Source organism: Hypomesus transpacificus, chromosome 5, assembly GCF_021917145.1.
Source record: "Hypomesus transpacificus isolate Combined female chromosome 5, fHypTra1, whole genome shotgun sequence".
In the NCBI taxonomy this organism is placed as follows: domain Eukaryota; kingdom Metazoa; phylum Chordata; class Actinopteri; order Osmeriformes; family Osmeridae; genus Hypomesus; species Hypomesus transpacificus.
Genome location: NC_061064.1, coordinates 4,195,411 through 4,213,318, shown reverse-complemented (window position 1 = coordinate 4,213,318; position 17,908 = coordinate 4,195,411). Strand labels below are relative to the sequence as shown.

The following is a 17,908-nucleotide window of genomic DNA, read 5'->3' as shown; positions in this document are numbered from 1 at the left end:
AGCCTTGGATAAAACTTTCCCTCTCTGTTTCCATAAAAACACACACACACACACACACACACACACACACACACACACACACAAACACGCATACAGAGCGATAAGAAGAAGCTTTCCCTGATACTAAAACCACACAAATCTGGACATGTTCTTCTAGCTTGTGCATTCAGACCAGCATGGCAACTTTGTGATGTAAGGTTGTAAGGTTTATGATGTGGTGGGGATGCATAAATAACAGTTCAATGGGGTTAAGTAACCAACCCGTATAACCTACAACACACTTATAATACACACTCAGAAGACATCAGGAGGGATAGGTGAGTAGGTGGGACACACACACAGATTAAACATTAATCCTAGCAGTGTCTCTTAAGTAAGTGGGGGGTGGAGTCATGGTGGCTAGCAGGACTGAGGGAAAGGATAAAACATTTGATGTATTTGTTCACTTCCCTGCTGACAGACTTGGGGAGGGACTCAACATGATACAAACTACAGGTACCAAACTTTAGTTTTTAGCTCTCTTATCGTCTCTTATTGTCTTCTCACCTTTTTGCATCCATTCTCATTCATTTCTCATCATCTGTTTATCTCTCAGATTGAATCAAACATTTCCCTCATTGTTCCCACTAGCACTGTGATGATTACCAGATTGTTTATGGTGACAATTATGGTGCATTAAGTTATGTTTACGCACGTAGATTCAATTGTAGATATCACTCAATGTTGTGTGCCAGAGGCTGTTTTACATTTCTACTGCAGTATCTTTTAAGGATGAGTGAATAACGCAATCATACTTTAAGTGTTAGTATCCATTAAGGCTAGTGGGTTAGCTAGACTCTAATGACAGTAAGATCTCTAAACTTCTGAGACTAAATCATTTGGGAGTGTGTGATGCTAGGGTTTCCTAGTACAAGGAACATTCTGGGGTCACAATGGTGACTGGAAAATCTGCTTTACGACCACCAAGAGTGGATTTTTATGGAAGGAGAAACAAACATCCCTAATAACAGAACTAAAACGATTGTGGTGGAGGTAGGTGATGTGATGAGACCTCTCTCTCTCTTTCTCTCTCTCTCTCTCTCTCTCTCTCACCTCAGAATCCTCAGGGCAAGGTTACTTCTATGTTGTCAAACATCATGCTTCTATGGCATCATTGTTTGAAATATTAACAGTTCATTTCAAACAACACTCTAACTGACACTAACCTTTGTTCAGTTCAGCACAGAGGAGGAATACAAATATTTGACTTTTGTATTTATCATCTCATCTCAACAGGATGGGATGAGAAAACCCACTAAAAGACTAATAGATTAGGTTGGGTTGGAACGGGAAGCCTGCATCATCCCCTCTGTGAAAAACAGGTGATGGAGTTCACAGATTGTTCTGGCCCTAGTTATGCATGACTAGCTTGTACAGTCACTTACATCAGTCACTTACACACATCTCCACAGACTCCCACTGCTCTTGTTTTGAGGAGGTTTACATAAAAATAATTTTCAATGACCTCTCACTTGGAGGACTAAAGGTAGGTGAGAAGAGAGACAATAACAATGATCAGCGCAGCCTTATCAGGCCTCGTCTGATAACTAGGGTCAACAGCCGTGGAATTTTAAGTGCATGCAGAACAGCAGTTTCAAAGCATTAAGCAGACAGCTTAATAGGACACAGAACCCTTATGCAATTGTAAAGAATAAGTGTTAAGGTCTGTTATTCAGTTGCACTTTTTAAATCATTAAGACGTGTTAATGAGTTGCAAGAAATGTAGGCAAATTATGCTGAGAGCTGTTCTGGATATAGCTGTTGTAGACATGATGGGAATATACCGGGTATCTTTATAATGGGTTAATTTGTTTGAACCTTCATATGGACTTACGGTCAACCTGATAGTATTAAAGGAAGTTACAATCAATATTTACTTCAGCAGTTCCCACTGTCATCAATGACTACTGTAATACAATGACACGGCTAACCCTAATACATTTTCTGTTTTTTCGTTTTCCAAGGGCTGCTGAAGGTCATCAAGCTAAACAAGTAAGTCTTCTTTCAACTATCATTACACATTCTGAAAATCTTTGTCTTGTAATTTCGCCACATTATTAGGCCAATGAATTTCCTCACTGTGTAAAATATTTAGTTGGGTTGACTTGATGCTGGAAATGTTCAAAGTAAAGACTGCCTAATAAATGGCTGTTATTAAACCCTCATTCCCAATAATAATAAGACAATGTGAGAGCTAGGCTACAGCTGACACAGCAGATGGGAGTCAGGTGGCTGAACGGTGAGGGAATCAGGCTGGTAATCTGAAGGTCGCCAGTTCGATTCCCAGCCGAGCCAAATGACTTATGTCCTTGGGCAAGGCACTTCACCCTACTTGCCTTGGGGGAATGTCCCTGTAGTTATTGTAGGTCTGAGCATGTGTTAATTAGCATACTAAACCTTTTCTGACCCACAAGTATTGTTTCAATACTTTCTTGTGTGCCAATTGTTGACTGATTAAATAAAAAGGATCATGCATGTTCTGTTTCTTGGCAATAAACGGTGGCTGAACTGACTGACTTTAGACATTTTTACTTGACAACTTCAAGACTTTGGGCTCAAGCACTAGATAAGCAACCACGTGTACAGATAACTACAGCCCAGACTGCAGTATTATATACATACCGACATAACAGGTGATATGTTCATGTCGGTACCCTTTTGATGTGGGAAACCCTTTTAATAAATATTTTTTTTATGCAGGACATTCACTTTCAATCCCAAAGAGGGAATAGACAATCCAGTACTGATGATCTCAGATGATACAGGTGACCTACACGAGAAACACCTTTTACTCCTTCCGGAACATTCTTCTTCCCAGGTATTCTGAAGGAATGGCCTAGCAGACACTCACAGTTCCTCCCCCCCCCCCCCCCCCCCTAGAATCAGTTTCAGCACCCATGCCACGCCTATGTGCGCTCAAGCGTCAAGAAGGCGAGTCCTTCGGCTTCCATCTGCGTGTGGAGAGGGGGCGCTGTGGTCATGTGATCAGAAAGTTGACTGCATGGGGGGTGGCGGAGCGGAGTGGCCTGAGGGATGGAGATCGGCTTCTGGAGGTCAACGAAAGCTTCGTGGATGACATCCCTCACGTGGAAGTGAGAACGACACAAACAGACTATACAATGATGTTTGTCAACAAATGCATTCACCTGTGAACTTAGTCTTCCTGTCTCTCTGTTTGGTGGTCAGGTGGCCAGGAGGATACTGCTGAGTGGGAACCAGCTATGTCTGCTGGTGATGGATGGGGAGGAGTATGACCAGGCTGTGTCACAGGGATTAGACCTCCGGTCTCTGGCAAGAAATCACAGAGGGGAGGACTGCCAGCAGCCACGGATGTGCCACATCACCAGAGATACTGCCACTGGCCTGGGCATCAACTTTGTACCTGTGGAAGGTGAGACAGTAGACATTGTAAGGACCATGTACGTAAGATCTGACAGTAACTCCCTGAGACGTCTTTGTGGAATAGTATTACTCTGTTAACTTTCAGTTATGTGACCACCCTTTAGGGCAGAAAGGAAGGTTTACGGTTAACCTGGTAAGTGGGGGTTCTGCTCACAAGGCAGGAGTGTTTCAGGGAGACCACCTGGTATGGATGAACGGAGCAAACGTATCTGAGCTTACCAACTCTGCACTCAGCAAGATGGTAGGTTAGCCACTGCTCCCTGCATTGATTGGTTATCCACCCATTATGAAGCTGGTCTTTTGATTGTAAAACAAGTGCATATGTGCAGGTGATGAAGTGCAAGGATCACATGACCATCCTAGTCATTGACAGTGAGAGCGAGAAGAGCTACGTCCGCAGGCGGATGCCCATTCTACCTGCCATGGTCGGTGCCCACAACCTGCCCCACACCCCCCAGAGACTCCACCTTGTGCTGGGGTCTAAGGGTTACGGCTTCCTCCTCAGACAAGAGAAAACACCATCAGGAAAAATAGGTGAGATACACACGTGTGTGTAAGCGCTGTAACAAACTGTCACTCTAGGTGTCACAAGACAACTGTGAATGTGATCCTGTTTTCATCTGTAGTTCATGTTATGCGTGGGCTGGACAGAGACAGTCCTGCAGAGAAGGCAGGCTTGCAGGAGGGGGACATTCTGCTGGAGGTCAACAGGGATCCTGTGGAGTCCTTGGAGCATGGAGACATTGTGGACAGAGTGAGGCAGAGTGGCCAGGTTGTCACCCTCACCTGTATTACTGCCCAGGGGCTCCACTTTTACACACAGGTGGGTGAAATCAATGATAACAGAAAGTGTGTACACCCCTGAAACACAGTTATTGTTTACAGTTATTGATTAGTAGGTTTAATGTGTATCTAATGAACTCGTAAACGTTGTCATTTACATTCTTTCCTTCAGCTGGGTCTATGTCCTCTTCTTTTCTGTGGGAGTGATCCTAAGGAAAATGAAGGAAACAAAATGGTGCCCCCCAAACCAGTAAGAGTAGAAGCACCAGAGGAGGTTCCATCAGTGTCCAGTCAACGACTCTGTGTCCTCCAGAAAGGGCCTTTAGGCTTTGGCTTCAACTTGGGTTGTGACCCGCAGACTCCAGGGACCTTTATAAGCCAGGTAGGGCAGATATAGGGGCTAATTGCTAGGCAAACTAAAGGATGTTGCTTGAAGACAGGAATATGTTTAACTCCAATGTTTCCTCTTCTCTTGCAGGTGGTTCTAGGGGGCTCTGGCCATAGAGCAGGACTAAAGGAGGGAGATTTGGTTATTGAAGTTAACGGACAAGGAATGGAAGATAAATACATAGAAGATGTGATTATGCTAGTGAAAGAGGGAGGACATTTCCTCTCTCTCTTGGTTATGGAAAAGAGTGATAGCAGCGAGCAAAAGAATACCCAGCAGACCACCGAAGCAGAAACTGAGAAGTATGACTCACAGGTAAAATTAAAAATTAAAAGAAGCTTCTTTTCATTGCTTTCGATACATTTCGGCATTATTTCTATGATGTTATGTGGATTTTCTCTCTACAGAAGAAAGAAGCTGAAGAGTTATTATTCCTGTAGCAGATAGTTCACATCTTGACGACTCACCCACAAGACCATAGGACAGAGCCCCTTACTCAAAGCAAGCCAAACTGTATTAACCTAGGTATAAAAGTGTTCTTGTTTACTTATCACCCGAGCTAAAACCTCACCCTGGTTTGTACAGTACAGTACATGAGGTCTGCATTAGTTGTCTGGTGGATTCACAAGAAAGACACACCACAAAATAACAATGACCAGATAAGAAAATAAAATGTTAAGCTATTAGTTTCCAAGTAATGTAATGTTTTAAAAAAAGAATGTTGTATACATATATTGGTAAAATATTCATGTAAATTGTAGGCCTTAACAATGCGTTCTACATCTGTGAAAATAAAATGAAATTTCACTGGATTCACAATAGTAAACATTGTCGTCATTAAAATACATTAAATTAAACAGTAGACCTACCTACCTCCTATACGTTTATATTAATACAATTGCTTCCTACCATTCTTGGCATATTCAAAGCAGTTGTATCTGGCAAAGGAAATTGGAAATCAAAGTTATGTTACAATGTAAACCCTTGGTTAAAAAAAAGACCACGTACCCTTTGCACCTGTGCTAGGGGGTGGTTACATTATTACGTAAAGGCAGCCAAGAGCCGATGCCAATATTCTGTTCAGGCAGTAGTTTAAACAGCTACACGGTAGGGTCCTTCTTAGCTGGAGGTGACATTCAGTCGCAGCGAAGCAGTTGACTAGAGAAGCAGGGAAACTACTCCAAAATGGCACAAGCTGTGCAGAAATTGGTGGCCAAAGTACCAACATTGGTCGGCGGTAAGTTTTCCTGACAAGAAAAAGGGTTGTGTCAGAGTAAATCAGCTTTTACATTAGCTAACTAGCTACCTGTCAGTGACTCGCTTGGCCTTGTGTGTTATTTCAGAGACGCTCATCTCGATGAAGAAGCAGGCGCTATGAATTTGCGTTAGCTAGCTGACTAGCTGTAAACATTATCCGGCACAGTAGTAATTAATTTAGACAAGCATATAGGCGATATATTTTCATAGCATTTTGCAAGCTAGGTATATTAAAGCCAGTGTATAGTCGGCTAACTTATGTACGTTGGCAACCTAGTTAGTTATTAGCATGAGTTAGCAAGCTAGCTAACGCTAAGCTAGCGCGAGCAGCAGCCTGTCAGGTCACCATTGCCCTGCTTTTCATTCATTACTGCCTGTCTGGAATTGACTAGCTACTTTAACTGTGGTTAGAGTGCGTAGTTGGTGCTAAGGTTTATGACCAATAATTATTTCGGTACTTCTGTTTTCTGTTTCAGCCGCTGTCACATACTCAAAACCTAGGCTAGCGACCTTCTGGTATTACGCCCGTGTGGAGTTGGTGCCCCCTTCCCCTGCCGAGATTCCCAAGGCCATCAGTGGGCTTACGAACATAGTCAAGGGCTTCCAGTCTGGACGTCTAGGACAAACCACGGTTAAAGTGAGAACATAAAGCACATATACTTCAAGTTTGTGTTCGTCTTTTTATGCATATTGTAATATCAGATCTCAGTCGAGGGTGTTATACAATCACCCATATACATGATTGTAAAAGAGACATGGATATTTAAGGCATGTCTTAACTATGAGGAATTTAAGACAAGCATTAACCAACATCTTTATTTCACAGGACGCTGTGAGGAATGGACTGGTTGCCACTGAAGTGCTGATGTGGTTCTACATCGGAGAGATCATCGGGAAGGGAGGTCTCATTGGATACGATGTTTAGATCATGAACTGTCATGTTACTTTTTGCTCTGCTGAGTGTTGTATGCTCTCACCTTCCAGCTCCAAACTATTGATTCAATGAATAAATGTCTATTGTTTAAGTACAGCTTTGTGTAATTTTGTTTAGAAAATTTATTTGAATAAATTAACACATTTAGTTTACAAGTAAAGTGTATTCACAGTCATGTTACCTTTTAAATTGCTAATTCCAGCCTAAAAAAAAAGGTACAAAATACCTAACTGATCAATGCCAATCCTTTTGAAGACCAAGTAACTAGCTGATGCATGCCATTAGTTTTGGAATTTTTTAGATTTCCAAGATCAGCTAAATGGAAGAATTGAGGCTTGCATACAGTTTTACATATTTGGACACAGCATTAGGTAATGATTGACATCTCCTCTTGTTCTCTGCTCTCTGACAACGTATGGACGACGTCTTCTAAGTATTTTTGGAAACCTTGCCTCACGTCCTCTGGCTCCTCTTCCAGGTTAGAGTGAATGAGTGTTATTCTGTTTAAATTTGAGGCTACACAGGAACAAAAACAAGCATGTAGATTACTAATGATACAGTAACCAAACAGTTGATAGTCCATTTAGGAGAATTTAAAGAGTTTACTGCTAACCTAGTGGTGGTTGTATGTTATCTGCCCCACTGCCAGGCTTGTGGTGAGCCATCAGAAGACACTGGTTATCCTGCAACCCCTGAGAGGCAATGAACATCGAATACCATGTCTCTACCTCTTTTAAGTGGTTTGGCACATCTGGATTAAACACGATGATCACACCATTGGCGTCTTTCATCAAAGCTGGCCAGCAGGATTCAAACCTAATAAAAGAAAGAAGTTAGCAGAGAGCACTAAATTGCGATCTAAACATGAATGTAGGTTTGCGTTCCCTTACCTGAAATCACCAGCACAGTCCCAGAGTTCCACCTCACAACTGGAGTATTTGTCACTGCCTTCATTTTGTGATTCAAATTCCAGGATCCTAGAGACATGGGATGGTGGCACAGATACACCAATAATATCACATCCCAGTGGGCCTAAATTGACAGAATGTAGCTAAATTAATCTAGTAATTGAGCCGACGTTTCCATTTTTAAAAGGCGTAGTTAGTTACGTACCTGACCCCCTGAGTGGGATTATACTCTCCACCAATTGTCTCCACTGTGTCAGAAAGGAAGTTGGACAATACCGTTTTTCCACTCTGAAACACATCATACATCTGATGCATTAATTGAATACATATAAAAGTTACACGTTTCCAAAAGAAAATGCCATGAAAGCATTAGCAATTTAATGCAAATAGCAACTTAGAGCAAGCGACATTCATACATTGATGTTTAACCTAGATAGACAGGCTATGCCCTAAACTGTAGCTGACAACACACAAAAAAAAGTTAGTTTTTTTTTACCTCACTCGGTCCAATTACAATAATCTTCGCCTTGAACATTGTCACGTTGCTGATTTATTTTGTGTGGATAAACATGCGTGTTTATGGGTGTACTTTAGCTAGCTAGCAGGTTCCTTAGCGTAGCGTATTGACTGTAGCTTGTCTATGCTAGCTCTACAGTCCTGTACTTATCTTCTCTCTAGACTAGGCTAGAGGTACCGTATCAACGTTAGCTAGCTAAAGTGTAGCTAGCAGGACTGTAGTTTAGCGCTGCAAATTAGATTTACATACATAAGGAACGTTTGAATAGCCTTTGCTAGCTTGTTGAATGCGCAGAGTAAATATTTTCCCTGCTTTGCTAGAATGCTAGATGGGTTTAAGTGTGTGTGTAAACTTGACGTTCGTCTTGGTTTCCATGGTGAAAACCGTTTTAATTGGACGCACACAACATCACTCAAACAACAAAGCACCGCCCATTTACAAATTAGTGGAGAATGATTAGGAGGGCGGGTAGACAATATTCGATACCAAACGGTCTGCCTTTAATGTTGTGATGGAAATATCATAGATATTCAATGTGCTTAAACAAACTTATATGTGATAATATATGATTTTACACTCTACCAGTAGAGTGCACTATATACAACGTTTAGTTAGTGAGGGCAACAACATAAAGCTTGCAATATTATTGTACATTGGACACTATTAGCTACTGAATCGATTAGAACTGAAGATTCGTGTTTTAATTATCTTTTTATTACTGTTTTGATTACTATGTATTTAGATTAATTAGCCTACTTTTGTAAACAGGAAGCCCTGTACACCAGTTCTGAGGCAAATGTGTTTAGATGGATGCTTAATGCCTGTAGGAGTGTGACAATTTGTTGATTTTAGTGAAGACTGAAAACCGTTACTGAAATGTGGAAAATCTTCTCCTAGTAATTTGACATAATTGGGTCATCACCCTGAAGTCTTTAACTTATTACATAACTAATCATATAAATATTCATGTCATGGAAAATGCCTAATTTGATTTAGCAGCTGGGATAACAAACGCAATGTAAATAGCCTACAACATTTAGAATGTCTTCAGTAATTTGCTTTGACTATAAACCATAGATACTGCATAGGGATACACTGTAGATGATGTATTTAGACAATTAACCATGGTGTGTAATGTGTACAGTATGTAATCAAAACACATCAATTCAAAAGAAGCACAAATGTATTTTAATACATTCTTTATTGAAAACTATTGAAGAGTATTTTTGTCATCACAATGAGCAAACTGATATCCTGTAAAACCACACTGGTCTTTGTATTGACTAGATACATAGGACAGTTTGCACAGAGCATAGTAAAGAGAACATGATAATGGATTAAGGGAGAAAAAAAAACATTACAAACAAAATAATATTCCACACTCACTTATAGGTAGTACATTTATTGAATATCACCAAAAGTCTTGTAGGGCAAAGTTTACAATGACGTATGAACAATTAGATCAAATAAGAGCATGGAAAACATTTTTGCTTTCTTAGTGTTTTCATTAATAAATCAGAGGCGCATATAAATGTTCATTTTAGTTGGCAGATCTTAACCGAGGTTCCAACGCCAAAGCCTGGATAGAGAGGCTCAACAAAGGTGGTCTCAAATCTGTGAAGAAGGGTCATGTTGTTGCCTATACTGAAGAAAGCCAGCACCCCTGCACCATGGTCAAGGTAGACTCCTATCCTGGGGGAGTGGGGGGCATGGATGGCCTTATCCACCCTGTTGTGCCAGGCTGAGTATCCTGAGTCAGAGCACAGAAGACTCCAGGACTTATCATTGTAGCCCAGCAGACACAGAGAGCCTTTGCCTTTGCGGCTGATGCCTTTGTATGCCACTCCCATTGAGAACTCCCCACTCCACTCTATCTCCCAGTAGAAGCGACCTCCGGACAGCGCTTCACGACACAGGACCTGGGCGAAGCTATCAAATCTCTCAGCGGTGTCGCTGTAGGATTGCAGGTCCCTGGTTCTGATCACCTTCCTGTTGCTGTCTGACAGGTGCAGCTCCTTGTAGGCTGTGGCAGGATCCAGTCTGAGCTGGCAGAAGTCTAGGAGTGAGGGTAAATTAGACAGGCTTACCATTAGACACCTCCCACGTGGATAACGTGTTTGATTGAGCGGATTGAGGTGAGAAGAACATTTTAAGACACATTTATCACCTTTTAGGAGATACTTACACTTCAGAAAGTCTGCTCTGGTTCTAGGCTCTGCAGGAGGAGCACTGTCCACTGTTATTTCTTTCACTAAAATTAAAAAGATTTGCTGTTATGTCTCAGTCAAAAAACTGCATACATTTAGTATTGCGATTTCTTTTAAAATAACAACCAAATGCAATGTGGCATCATGATTTGATTTATATTCTATATGGTGACAACTGACTTACCTCTGCTGCTTTTCTCTCTGGATCGAGTTTCAGTTGTATAAACAGGAACCTCATTTACTGTCAGGGTTAAAGAGGCACGGTAAGGTAAGCAACCAACCTGAACTCATTGTTCTTTGTAACCAACAACAGCTCTTCATGTCTTCTGCCATTAGTACAGTGTGGTCCTAACCTGACTTGGAGATCTTCAATAGCTCCTCCCTTCCTAGCTCCTCCAGACGTTCTTTGATCTCAGCCACGGCTTTCCTGGCTGCGCCAAAGGAGAAATCTGGGTTCACCGTTACTCTGGGTATGAATCCATCATCGGTGGGAGTGCAAAGATAGTTGAAATTCTGAGAAGAAAAGATAACTTGTCAGACGAGCCTGCTCCACTAGCAACTATCCAAATTACTCCCATTAGGATGAATAATGGTGTTGCGTCATGTTTCCTGGAGAAGCATTAAAAGTGTTTCCAAATAATTCTTTTTTGCTAGAGCAGAGATTGAATGTGTTAAGTCTTTGGGGATTTTCTGCTGGATTTCTCACCTGCAGGAAGTGGATGTGGTCATCAGTGCTATATAGCTGTTTGAGGCCAATCTCCTTTTTCTTCAGTTCATCAATCTCCTGCTCCAGCCTCTCGACCAAGCCATCAGCCTGGTTAAAGGCAGCCTTCTCATTGATGCCAATGAGCTTAGTGACCTCAGACCTCATTCTCTCTATGGAACGTATCATCTCCTCAAACATCTTTTCGCTCTCTGCCATTGCTCTCTTGGCTGAGCTCTGTACGAGATAGAGATAAAATAGTAATACAATCAAAGAACTTTCATAAGTAGTCATTCTGGTTTGTTATGTAGATAGGGATGTTGCGAGACAAAAGAAAACAATTATTGTATCTAGGATCTATATGATTCTAGAAGACTTTTTAGTGTTTCATATAAACACTGTCAGTCTCTAAAGTAAATTCTTGCATTTACTAACATGTTAGATCATCTTGCAGTAGGTGATTAAAGAAATATTAGATTATTGCGTTGCGATAATTCCTTCTTACCTTTAATGAGTCCACTGCGGTTCTTAACTCCTCCAGCTCCTTCACCCTTTCTTGACATTTCTGCCTGATCTCAGCTTGAGACACCCCCAGGAGTTTCTGGTGATATGAACAGTAATTGTTTAAATGGTAATCAGCATTTCAAATTTAGCAGCATTCATGCTTGGAATTCATGAAATCCATTTCATGCTTGTGAAATCACATTCATTCACATTCACATTACATTCGTGTGCTGAATGTTCTCAACTTCCATATATGTAGTGTAGTGTTATCTAAGGGATTATTCGTGGAAACCGCATCTCTGCGACTTCACATCTAGTTATATATAGGTAATAAAACTGGACGATTACATTTAACTGCGTGCATGGATTATACATTTTACATATACTAGTACACATCATATGCGTTCTGCTTCCAGAAAGTAATGAGCTTCACATCTTTTGCATTGCATTGCATTTTTGAGTAATTAAGATTTGTTTTTAATATACCAAGGTCTGAGGATCTACTTAATAAAGGGCAACTTGATCTCAGAAGGAGGGAAAATAGGGTTGATGGAATCTAGACCATGCAAGGAATGTGAAACTGCCGCTGCCTGACTTCTAAAGAGATGTTTCAAGGTGCACACGTCCTGGCCTATAGAAAACTGTGAGGGGTTTCTAATTCAGCCTTTACTGAAGCCCACCGATCCATTCTTCAAGATAAGCTTGAGGAATGTTGGGAATCTGGGGAGGGGGGGGAGAGAAGGAGGGAGGGAGTGGAGTGTGAGAGAGAAGCAGTCAGCCATGGGAGACTCAGGTTGTAAATCCAGGGATGAGAGGAACCAGACTTTCCATTTAGTAAACAACAAAAAAGCTTGAATTATTACTGTAGCTTTGTAAACCAAGTTTGAAAAGCTTCGTTTTCTATTTAAGATGAGGTCATACAATTATCTGACATGCTTGATGCAAATGTTCTTGAGAAATCTCTGCAACATCCATTACAGGTTTGTTTCTTGCCCGCGTAAATGTTTTTGAATCCGCAGGTTACTGTGCAGTGCATAGTCACCGTCACAAAGTCCATGTTTATATACGTTGGTTTGTTACCAGGTGAAGTGTTTAGGGCCTTGACCCACCAATGCAGATTTCCAGTATCACTAATATCGCCTGCAGTCCCTCCCACAGGAGGGCTTCAGCCTAGGAGAATAGAGGCTGTGTAGTTTAGGTGGTAGTTTCTTTGGTGTCGGTCTTCCTCCACCGCCGTGCACAGCTGTGACACCGCAAGCTTAGGGGAGTTTTCATCACTGATTATGAACACATTCCTTCAGCAGACCCCAGGTCTAATCAGGGTGCTGTAATTGTTTTGGCTGTACATGCCTTCAAGAGTGTCTGATAGCATTGGAAGGCTGGGTCAAAGTACAAACTTTAGTGATAGTGCATGGATGGGGGTTGGGAATACTACACGTCTGCTTTAACTCACATTCCTCCATCAAAAGACCCACCTCTCCCAACCCGTCCTCCCTACCCATACCTCCCTTCTGACTAATGTTCGAGTGATGTTCTCAGTGACAAAGGGAAATGTAGTTCTGGATATGCCTTTCAATAAACCATTAGTCAGTTAACCTTTGAAACTGGAATAGTGGAACACTCCTCCTAAAGTGACAGAGTATAATAGTTTCTGTCAAACTGTATTTGAGTTCTTTGATCAATTTCTGACAGAATGACAGGCACAATTTCAAACCTGTTAATGTTTTGCAATGACTACAATGTAAGCTGTTGTTTTTCATTCTATTTGGGTCACACTGAGCAGGTGCATTCGTACAGTGTAGCCTAATACTGAGAGAGGAAGGCTGACTGCCTCTTACCTGTTTCTCACTCCTCTCTGCCTCAGCTGAGACAATATCATGGCCCCTGTGCTCGCTGACTGTGCAGATGGCACAGATGCACATCTGGTCTGTACGACAGAACAGCTCCAGGGACTTCTGGTGCTGAGGGCAGATCTTCCGGTCCAGGTTTCCCAGCTCATCCACCAGCTTGTGCCTCTTGAAGGTGGCTGACTCGTAGTGGGGCTTCAGGTGCTTCTCACAGTAGGAAGCCAGGCAGTTCAGACAGGACTTGACAGCCTTGAGCTTTTTCCCCGAACAGAAGTCACAGGGCACGTCGGCTGGGCCGGCAAAGCTGTTTCCTGGGGACGTGTTGGTTTGGTTAAGGCCTGTCTTCTTGATCTTTTCAGCCACCTGAGTCAGCATGGTGTTGGGCCTCAGCACAGGCCTTTGGGTGAAGGTGATCTTGCATTGAGGGCAGATGTAGATTCCCGTGTAGTCAGCCTCGTTCCAGTAGCCACTGATGCAGTCCATACAGAAGCTGTGGCCACAGGGAATAGCTACGGGGTCCCTTAGCAAGCCAACACATAGAGGGCAGCTGAAGTAATCCGGAGACATGGGCTCAGCCATCGTCACACAAACACACACAAACAGACCTGCGAAACCAGAGAGAGGCAGAGGTAACTTCCAGTGCGTTATGGAGCCCGCCCTCCACAAGTGTGTCACAGTCTGCCAGAGACAGGACCTACTAGTATTTCTGAATTCCAGAGGTTATTGATTGAAAGCAGGCAAGGCCCTCCCCTTGTGCTGGGAGTATTCGGAGCTCAGCCCTGTTGAGATAAACAGATCGAGCAAAGGCTGCCGGAGACTTAAGAGAGAGGGAGAGGGAGAGGGAGGGGGCGGGCAGAAAGGAGGGAAAAAAGGGGATAGGCTGAGCCTTGAAGAATGAATGAATTGTAGAAGGCACAAGTCGAAGAAATCTATGGGATTTCCAGTCAGAGATCTCACAGTCAGTGTTTACCTGATGGTGTTGTAGAATGTTGTCAGAGGACAACCCAGGCCTCTCAGTAGAAAAACAAACAAAATGCTATTTGAACATGTATTCCAGTGGACTAGACACAGGTTGACTCTCATAAAAAAAGAAGGTGGAGGGCTGTAGTCCACCTCCTAAACAAACAGACACTCAGACAAAAAAAAAAACTTCCCTGGACCAGGAAATATTTAGAACAGACGTTGCATAGAAAGAAAAAAGAAAAAGGTTGACACACCGGTAGATGTCTGAATGCACAGGTGTGTGTCAGTTTGAGTTAAGGTCACGCGTTGCATGTATTTAATCTACATCCAGTTGAACCAGTCTGGTTGCTTCACAAGTGTATGAAGTAACTGTCGATAGGATGTGTGTGTGTAATAGTTCATGGACGACGTCATTGTAGAGGTAGCCAAGAAAACCTTCCTGTTCATTCCTGTTTCCATTCTTATTTATCAAATACTGTCTGCAATTCTCAGTGGAAGAGATTCCTGGTAATCAGAGTGAGGACAAACACCTTGGGTGAGATGATGACTTTCAGGTTATTGATTGATCAATCAGCGTGTGATCATTCAATCCAGCCAATCACAGGGCTGAAAAAACGCAGGCATGGGTTGCACAAAAAGTATACAGCCCCTCCCTCTTTGCACGTCTTACTTCACTTCATAGAGTTTCGCCTCACCCCATATTTGGTCAGGTTTCTAGATAAGCCAGTTTCTCTTTCCTTCCTCTTTTTATGTTGATTAGATACCAGGAAGGCCTCCTGTGTTAAATGCACAGTGTGCTTACTGATTAACTACCTGTGAGAGAGCAGAGGTGGGTCCTGGCCTGGATCAGCTCCACACACACGTCTTTTCTACCCAAGAAACCTTGTTGTTAAGGTGATGACACAGCAGTATAGTAGACCGGGTTCAGAAACATCAACAAAGTAAACTTTCAAATTCTAGTGTGATACATTTTTATGAAAGTGCAAGAACAATGTCCATCCCTTGAATGTTATTGCATTAGCTAGCTAGCTTATGTGTTTTATAAATATATCACATCTATACTAAACTTCAATTTTATATGAGCGCACAGGCAAAAACCTAATAGTTCCAATCAGTTAAAGGTCAACATTCATTCAAGTCAAGCAGAGTTTTTGCGTCAGGTGTAGTGAGGGGCAACCAGGTTTTCAGGCAATGTTTTGAAGAGAGAGGGAATACAAATGACTGACTGTAGGAGTCAAGGACCCAGCTTATACGGTGTGATTGGTCTGAACATGGAGACAAGGTATTTACAAGTGTTGCAGTGGAACAATGGTTACCTTTGTTAATGCTGGCAGATACACAGCGTCGACAGGAGGAGTCTGGATAAAGGCCAGATGAAAGTGAACAGATTGGACACAAACCTACAGCAAGAGGGAAAGGGGACAGTTTTTGAAAAGACAAGTTTTAAATACAGCATACATTTATTTTGCAAACCTGCATTTAAATTAGTTTCTTGATGGAGCCTGCAAAATGTAATTTTCAGCTGCATCTCTTTTAAAACTGATCTGTTAGATAAACAGTCAGGGGATCTGTCAATCCCAGCCTTCCGGTGTGTCATCTCTTAAGCATGTTAAGGTGTTGAAATGAAGCAATGTCTGTCAGGTGGGTTGGATAGCAATGTATTTGCAGCCAGATGATGTCACTCACCACATAACTAACAGGCATACCAATACAGTCTTGAAATAGCCCCAGTAAAAAGCAACGAAACCTACTTCTATAAAATAGTTTTATTGTGTGCACAAAGCTTTTATAGAATCAAAGTTCACCATTGGGTTAAACAAGTTGAATCTGAGTCTATACAAATTTGACGATCAACTAGCAACCGAGTACATAAAACATGAATAATATTGATGTGGAATGACAACTGAAGCTGATTTTTACATCACGCGGTATTGATCTCGTCAACCCCAATCAATTACAAGGCATTTTGCCTCCTTTTGTAAATCCCTGGGAGTAATTCAGGTCAAATGTACAGTAGTGTCATGTCAGACTTGTACCCACACTCCACAGCACCATCCAGCAAGATATCGTTTCCAGTCTTAAAGATTACACTCATGTCAGTTAGAGTTCTTGTGTTTGATGGCTTACAGACACTAGAAGGTTGGCATGCAGACTAGCATAACCCTGCAGTGCTCTCTCACACATCACAGTTTTTTTTAAACAGCCCCTCTTGACCCTCTTGTTATCTAGCCAATCTGGCCTGGTCACATTCCAGCCATCATTTAAGCAACCCTAAAAACTCCAGATCTGACAGCCAGCCATGTAAGGATGTGCCTTCGATATAAACCGAGATTAAATATTTTAAAGGGTTTGTGTTTGTTTTTCTACTTATTTGTGGATATTTTGTATTTGACTAGGATGGGTTTTATTTGTAATATAACCACTTCACTGATCAACAAAAGAGGAGAACACAAACATTGCAAATCAGGGTTGAGGAGGGGGGAGAAATTAGTGTAAAATGTTAATGAATTCAAAAGGGAACATCTGGTTGATAATTAACGACTCTCGGCTAGATGGCAGGATGACTGAAACTACACCAGAGTTAACGATGCCAAAACCAACTGTTTTAACAAACAAGAACACATGCCAGCTTCCGAAAGGTATGTGTAGAACAGCACAAATAAAACTGTGTTAATCACAACATGGTATAGTATTTCCTTCCCTGTGGGTCTACAAATGTGTTGTATGTGTAAGAAGTGTGTGGAATACATAGTGACAAAGTAGCTATAATTTATGTCAGTCAAAACAGATTGTTTTAACAGCAAGTCACTAAGTCATTCTGAAGACAAGTTCTCTAAGAAAGATGTTTTAGTCTCCTCTCTTTGATTTGCAGGCCGACTTTACCTCCCTGTGCCAAAAGGTCAACGTGAGCCGAGGTTTGAGTGGGCATCCATCACAGAACCCCCCCCCCTCCCCCATCAGAGGCCATGCCCTGACCAGGCTGGCTGCAATCCACCAGGAACTGTCACCAGTCAAACACTGGTCCAGCACTTAACTCTCACGGAACATTTATCTTTGATAACATCCTCATAAATTCCACCACGCCCCCCATTCATTCCACCCATTTGGAAGTCTCTCCCAAAACCCCTTTCCGTTTGCTTCTTGGTTTAGACATGGTGTGATATGGTGGGTCTTGCCTCTCCACTTGACCTATTATTGACATCAATGCGTTGTGGTGGTGTCTTTCTGATTGAATTATTGATCAGACTAATCTACAGTGCCTTTCTCATCCTCATGAGGTAACATATTTTCAAAAAGAAACAACACACATGTCATTCATTCTTTCCTTTATTTGTAATCCCTGCCCCCTGACTGATGCTGTTGGTAGCTAGGTCCTCACCTGGCCCCGCCTTCTTCTTAACCAGTTTCTGCTCAACCAGTTTGGCCTCCCACCCTGTTTACCCTATAAAACATGTT

The 17,908-nt window shown here is 42.0% G+C and overlaps 4 protein-coding genes across 8 annotated transcripts; 2 read left to right on the top strand and 2 right to left on the bottom strand.

Annotated features, from left to right (window-relative positions):
- The first annotated feature begins 426 nt into the window (after positions 1 to 426).
- pdzd3b (PDZ domain containing 3b) lies at positions 427 to 5,423 on the top strand. Of its 3 annotated transcripts, XM_047020484.1 has the most exons (12): positions 438 to 495; positions 1,276 to 1,361; positions 2,004 to 2,031; positions 2,740 to 2,804; positions 2,920 to 3,131; positions 3,226 to 3,430; positions 3,546 to 3,682; positions 3,771 to 3,975; positions 4,068 to 4,264; positions 4,397 to 4,606; positions 4,703 to 4,927; positions 5,020 to 5,423. In XM_047020484.1, exons 4-12 carry the CDS (start codon positions 2,786 to 2,788, stop codon positions 5,050 to 5,052), a joined length of 1,443 nt encoding a protein of 480 aa, XP_046876440.1. In that variant the 5' UTR covers positions 438 to 495; positions 1,276 to 1,361; positions 2,004 to 2,031; positions 2,740 to 2,785; the 3' UTR covers positions 5,053 to 5,423. The 3 variants fall into 3 exon arrangements, with proteins under 3 accessions (XP_046876439.1, XP_046876440.1, XP_046876441.1); XM_047020483.1 differs by lacking the exon at positions 1,276 to 1,361 and having other exon boundaries at positions 427 to 495; XM_047020485.1 differs by lacking the exons at positions 438 to 495; positions 1,276 to 1,361; positions 2,004 to 2,031; positions 2,740 to 2,804 and having other exon boundaries at positions 2,989 to 3,131; positions 3,198 to 3,430.
- Positions 5,424 to 5,694: 271 nt separating this feature from the next.
- atp5l (ATP synthase, H+ transporting, mitochondrial F0 complex, subunit g) lies at positions 5,695 to 6,894 on the top strand. Its single transcript, XM_047020349.1, has 3 exons — positions 5,695 to 5,849; positions 6,346 to 6,506; positions 6,696 to 6,894. The coding sequence occupies exons 1-3, from the start codon at positions 5,798 to 5,800 to the stop codon at positions 6,792 to 6,794; spliced, it is 312 nt and encodes a 103-aa protein (XP_046876305.1). The 5' UTR covers positions 5,695 to 5,797; the 3' UTR covers positions 6,795 to 6,894.
- A 21-nt stretch (positions 6,895 to 6,915) lies between these two features.
- ift22 (intraflagellar transport 22 homolog (Chlamydomonas)) lies at positions 6,916 to 8,610 on the bottom strand. Its single transcript, XM_047020348.1, has 5 exons — positions 8,208 to 8,610; positions 7,917 to 7,999; positions 7,694 to 7,780; positions 7,417 to 7,619; positions 6,916 to 7,319 (listed from the first exon to the last, which is right to left on the bottom strand). Exons 1-5 carry the CDS (start codon positions 8,244 to 8,246, stop codon positions 7,171 to 7,173), a joined length of 561 nt encoding a protein of 186 aa, XP_046876304.1. The 5' UTR covers positions 8,247 to 8,610; the 3' UTR covers positions 6,916 to 7,170.
- Positions 8,611 to 9,410: 800 nt separating this feature from the next.
- ftr82 (finTRIM family, member 82) lies at positions 9,411 to 14,724 on the bottom strand. 3 transcript variants are annotated; one of them, XM_047020032.1, is made up of 9 exons: positions 14,460 to 14,724; positions 14,188 to 14,306; positions 13,481 to 14,094; positions 11,644 to 11,739; positions 11,142 to 11,375; positions 10,789 to 10,948; positions 10,620 to 10,676; positions 10,414 to 10,479; positions 9,411 to 10,284 (listed from the first exon to the last, which is right to left on the bottom strand). In XM_047020032.1, the coding sequence occupies exons 3-9, from the start codon at positions 14,066 to 14,068 to the stop codon at positions 9,764 to 9,766; spliced, it is 1,722 nt and encodes a 573-aa protein (XP_046875988.1). In that variant the 5' UTR covers positions 14,069 to 14,094; positions 14,188 to 14,306; positions 14,460 to 14,724; the 3' UTR covers positions 9,411 to 9,763. The 3 variants fall into 3 exon arrangements, with proteins under 3 accessions (XP_046875988.1, XP_046875989.1, XP_046875987.1); XM_047020033.1 differs by lacking the exon at positions 14,188 to 14,306; XM_047020031.1 differs by lacking the exons at positions 14,188 to 14,306; positions 14,460 to 14,724 and having other exon boundaries at positions 13,481 to 14,181.
- Positions 14,725 to 17,908: the final 3,184 nt, after the last annotated feature.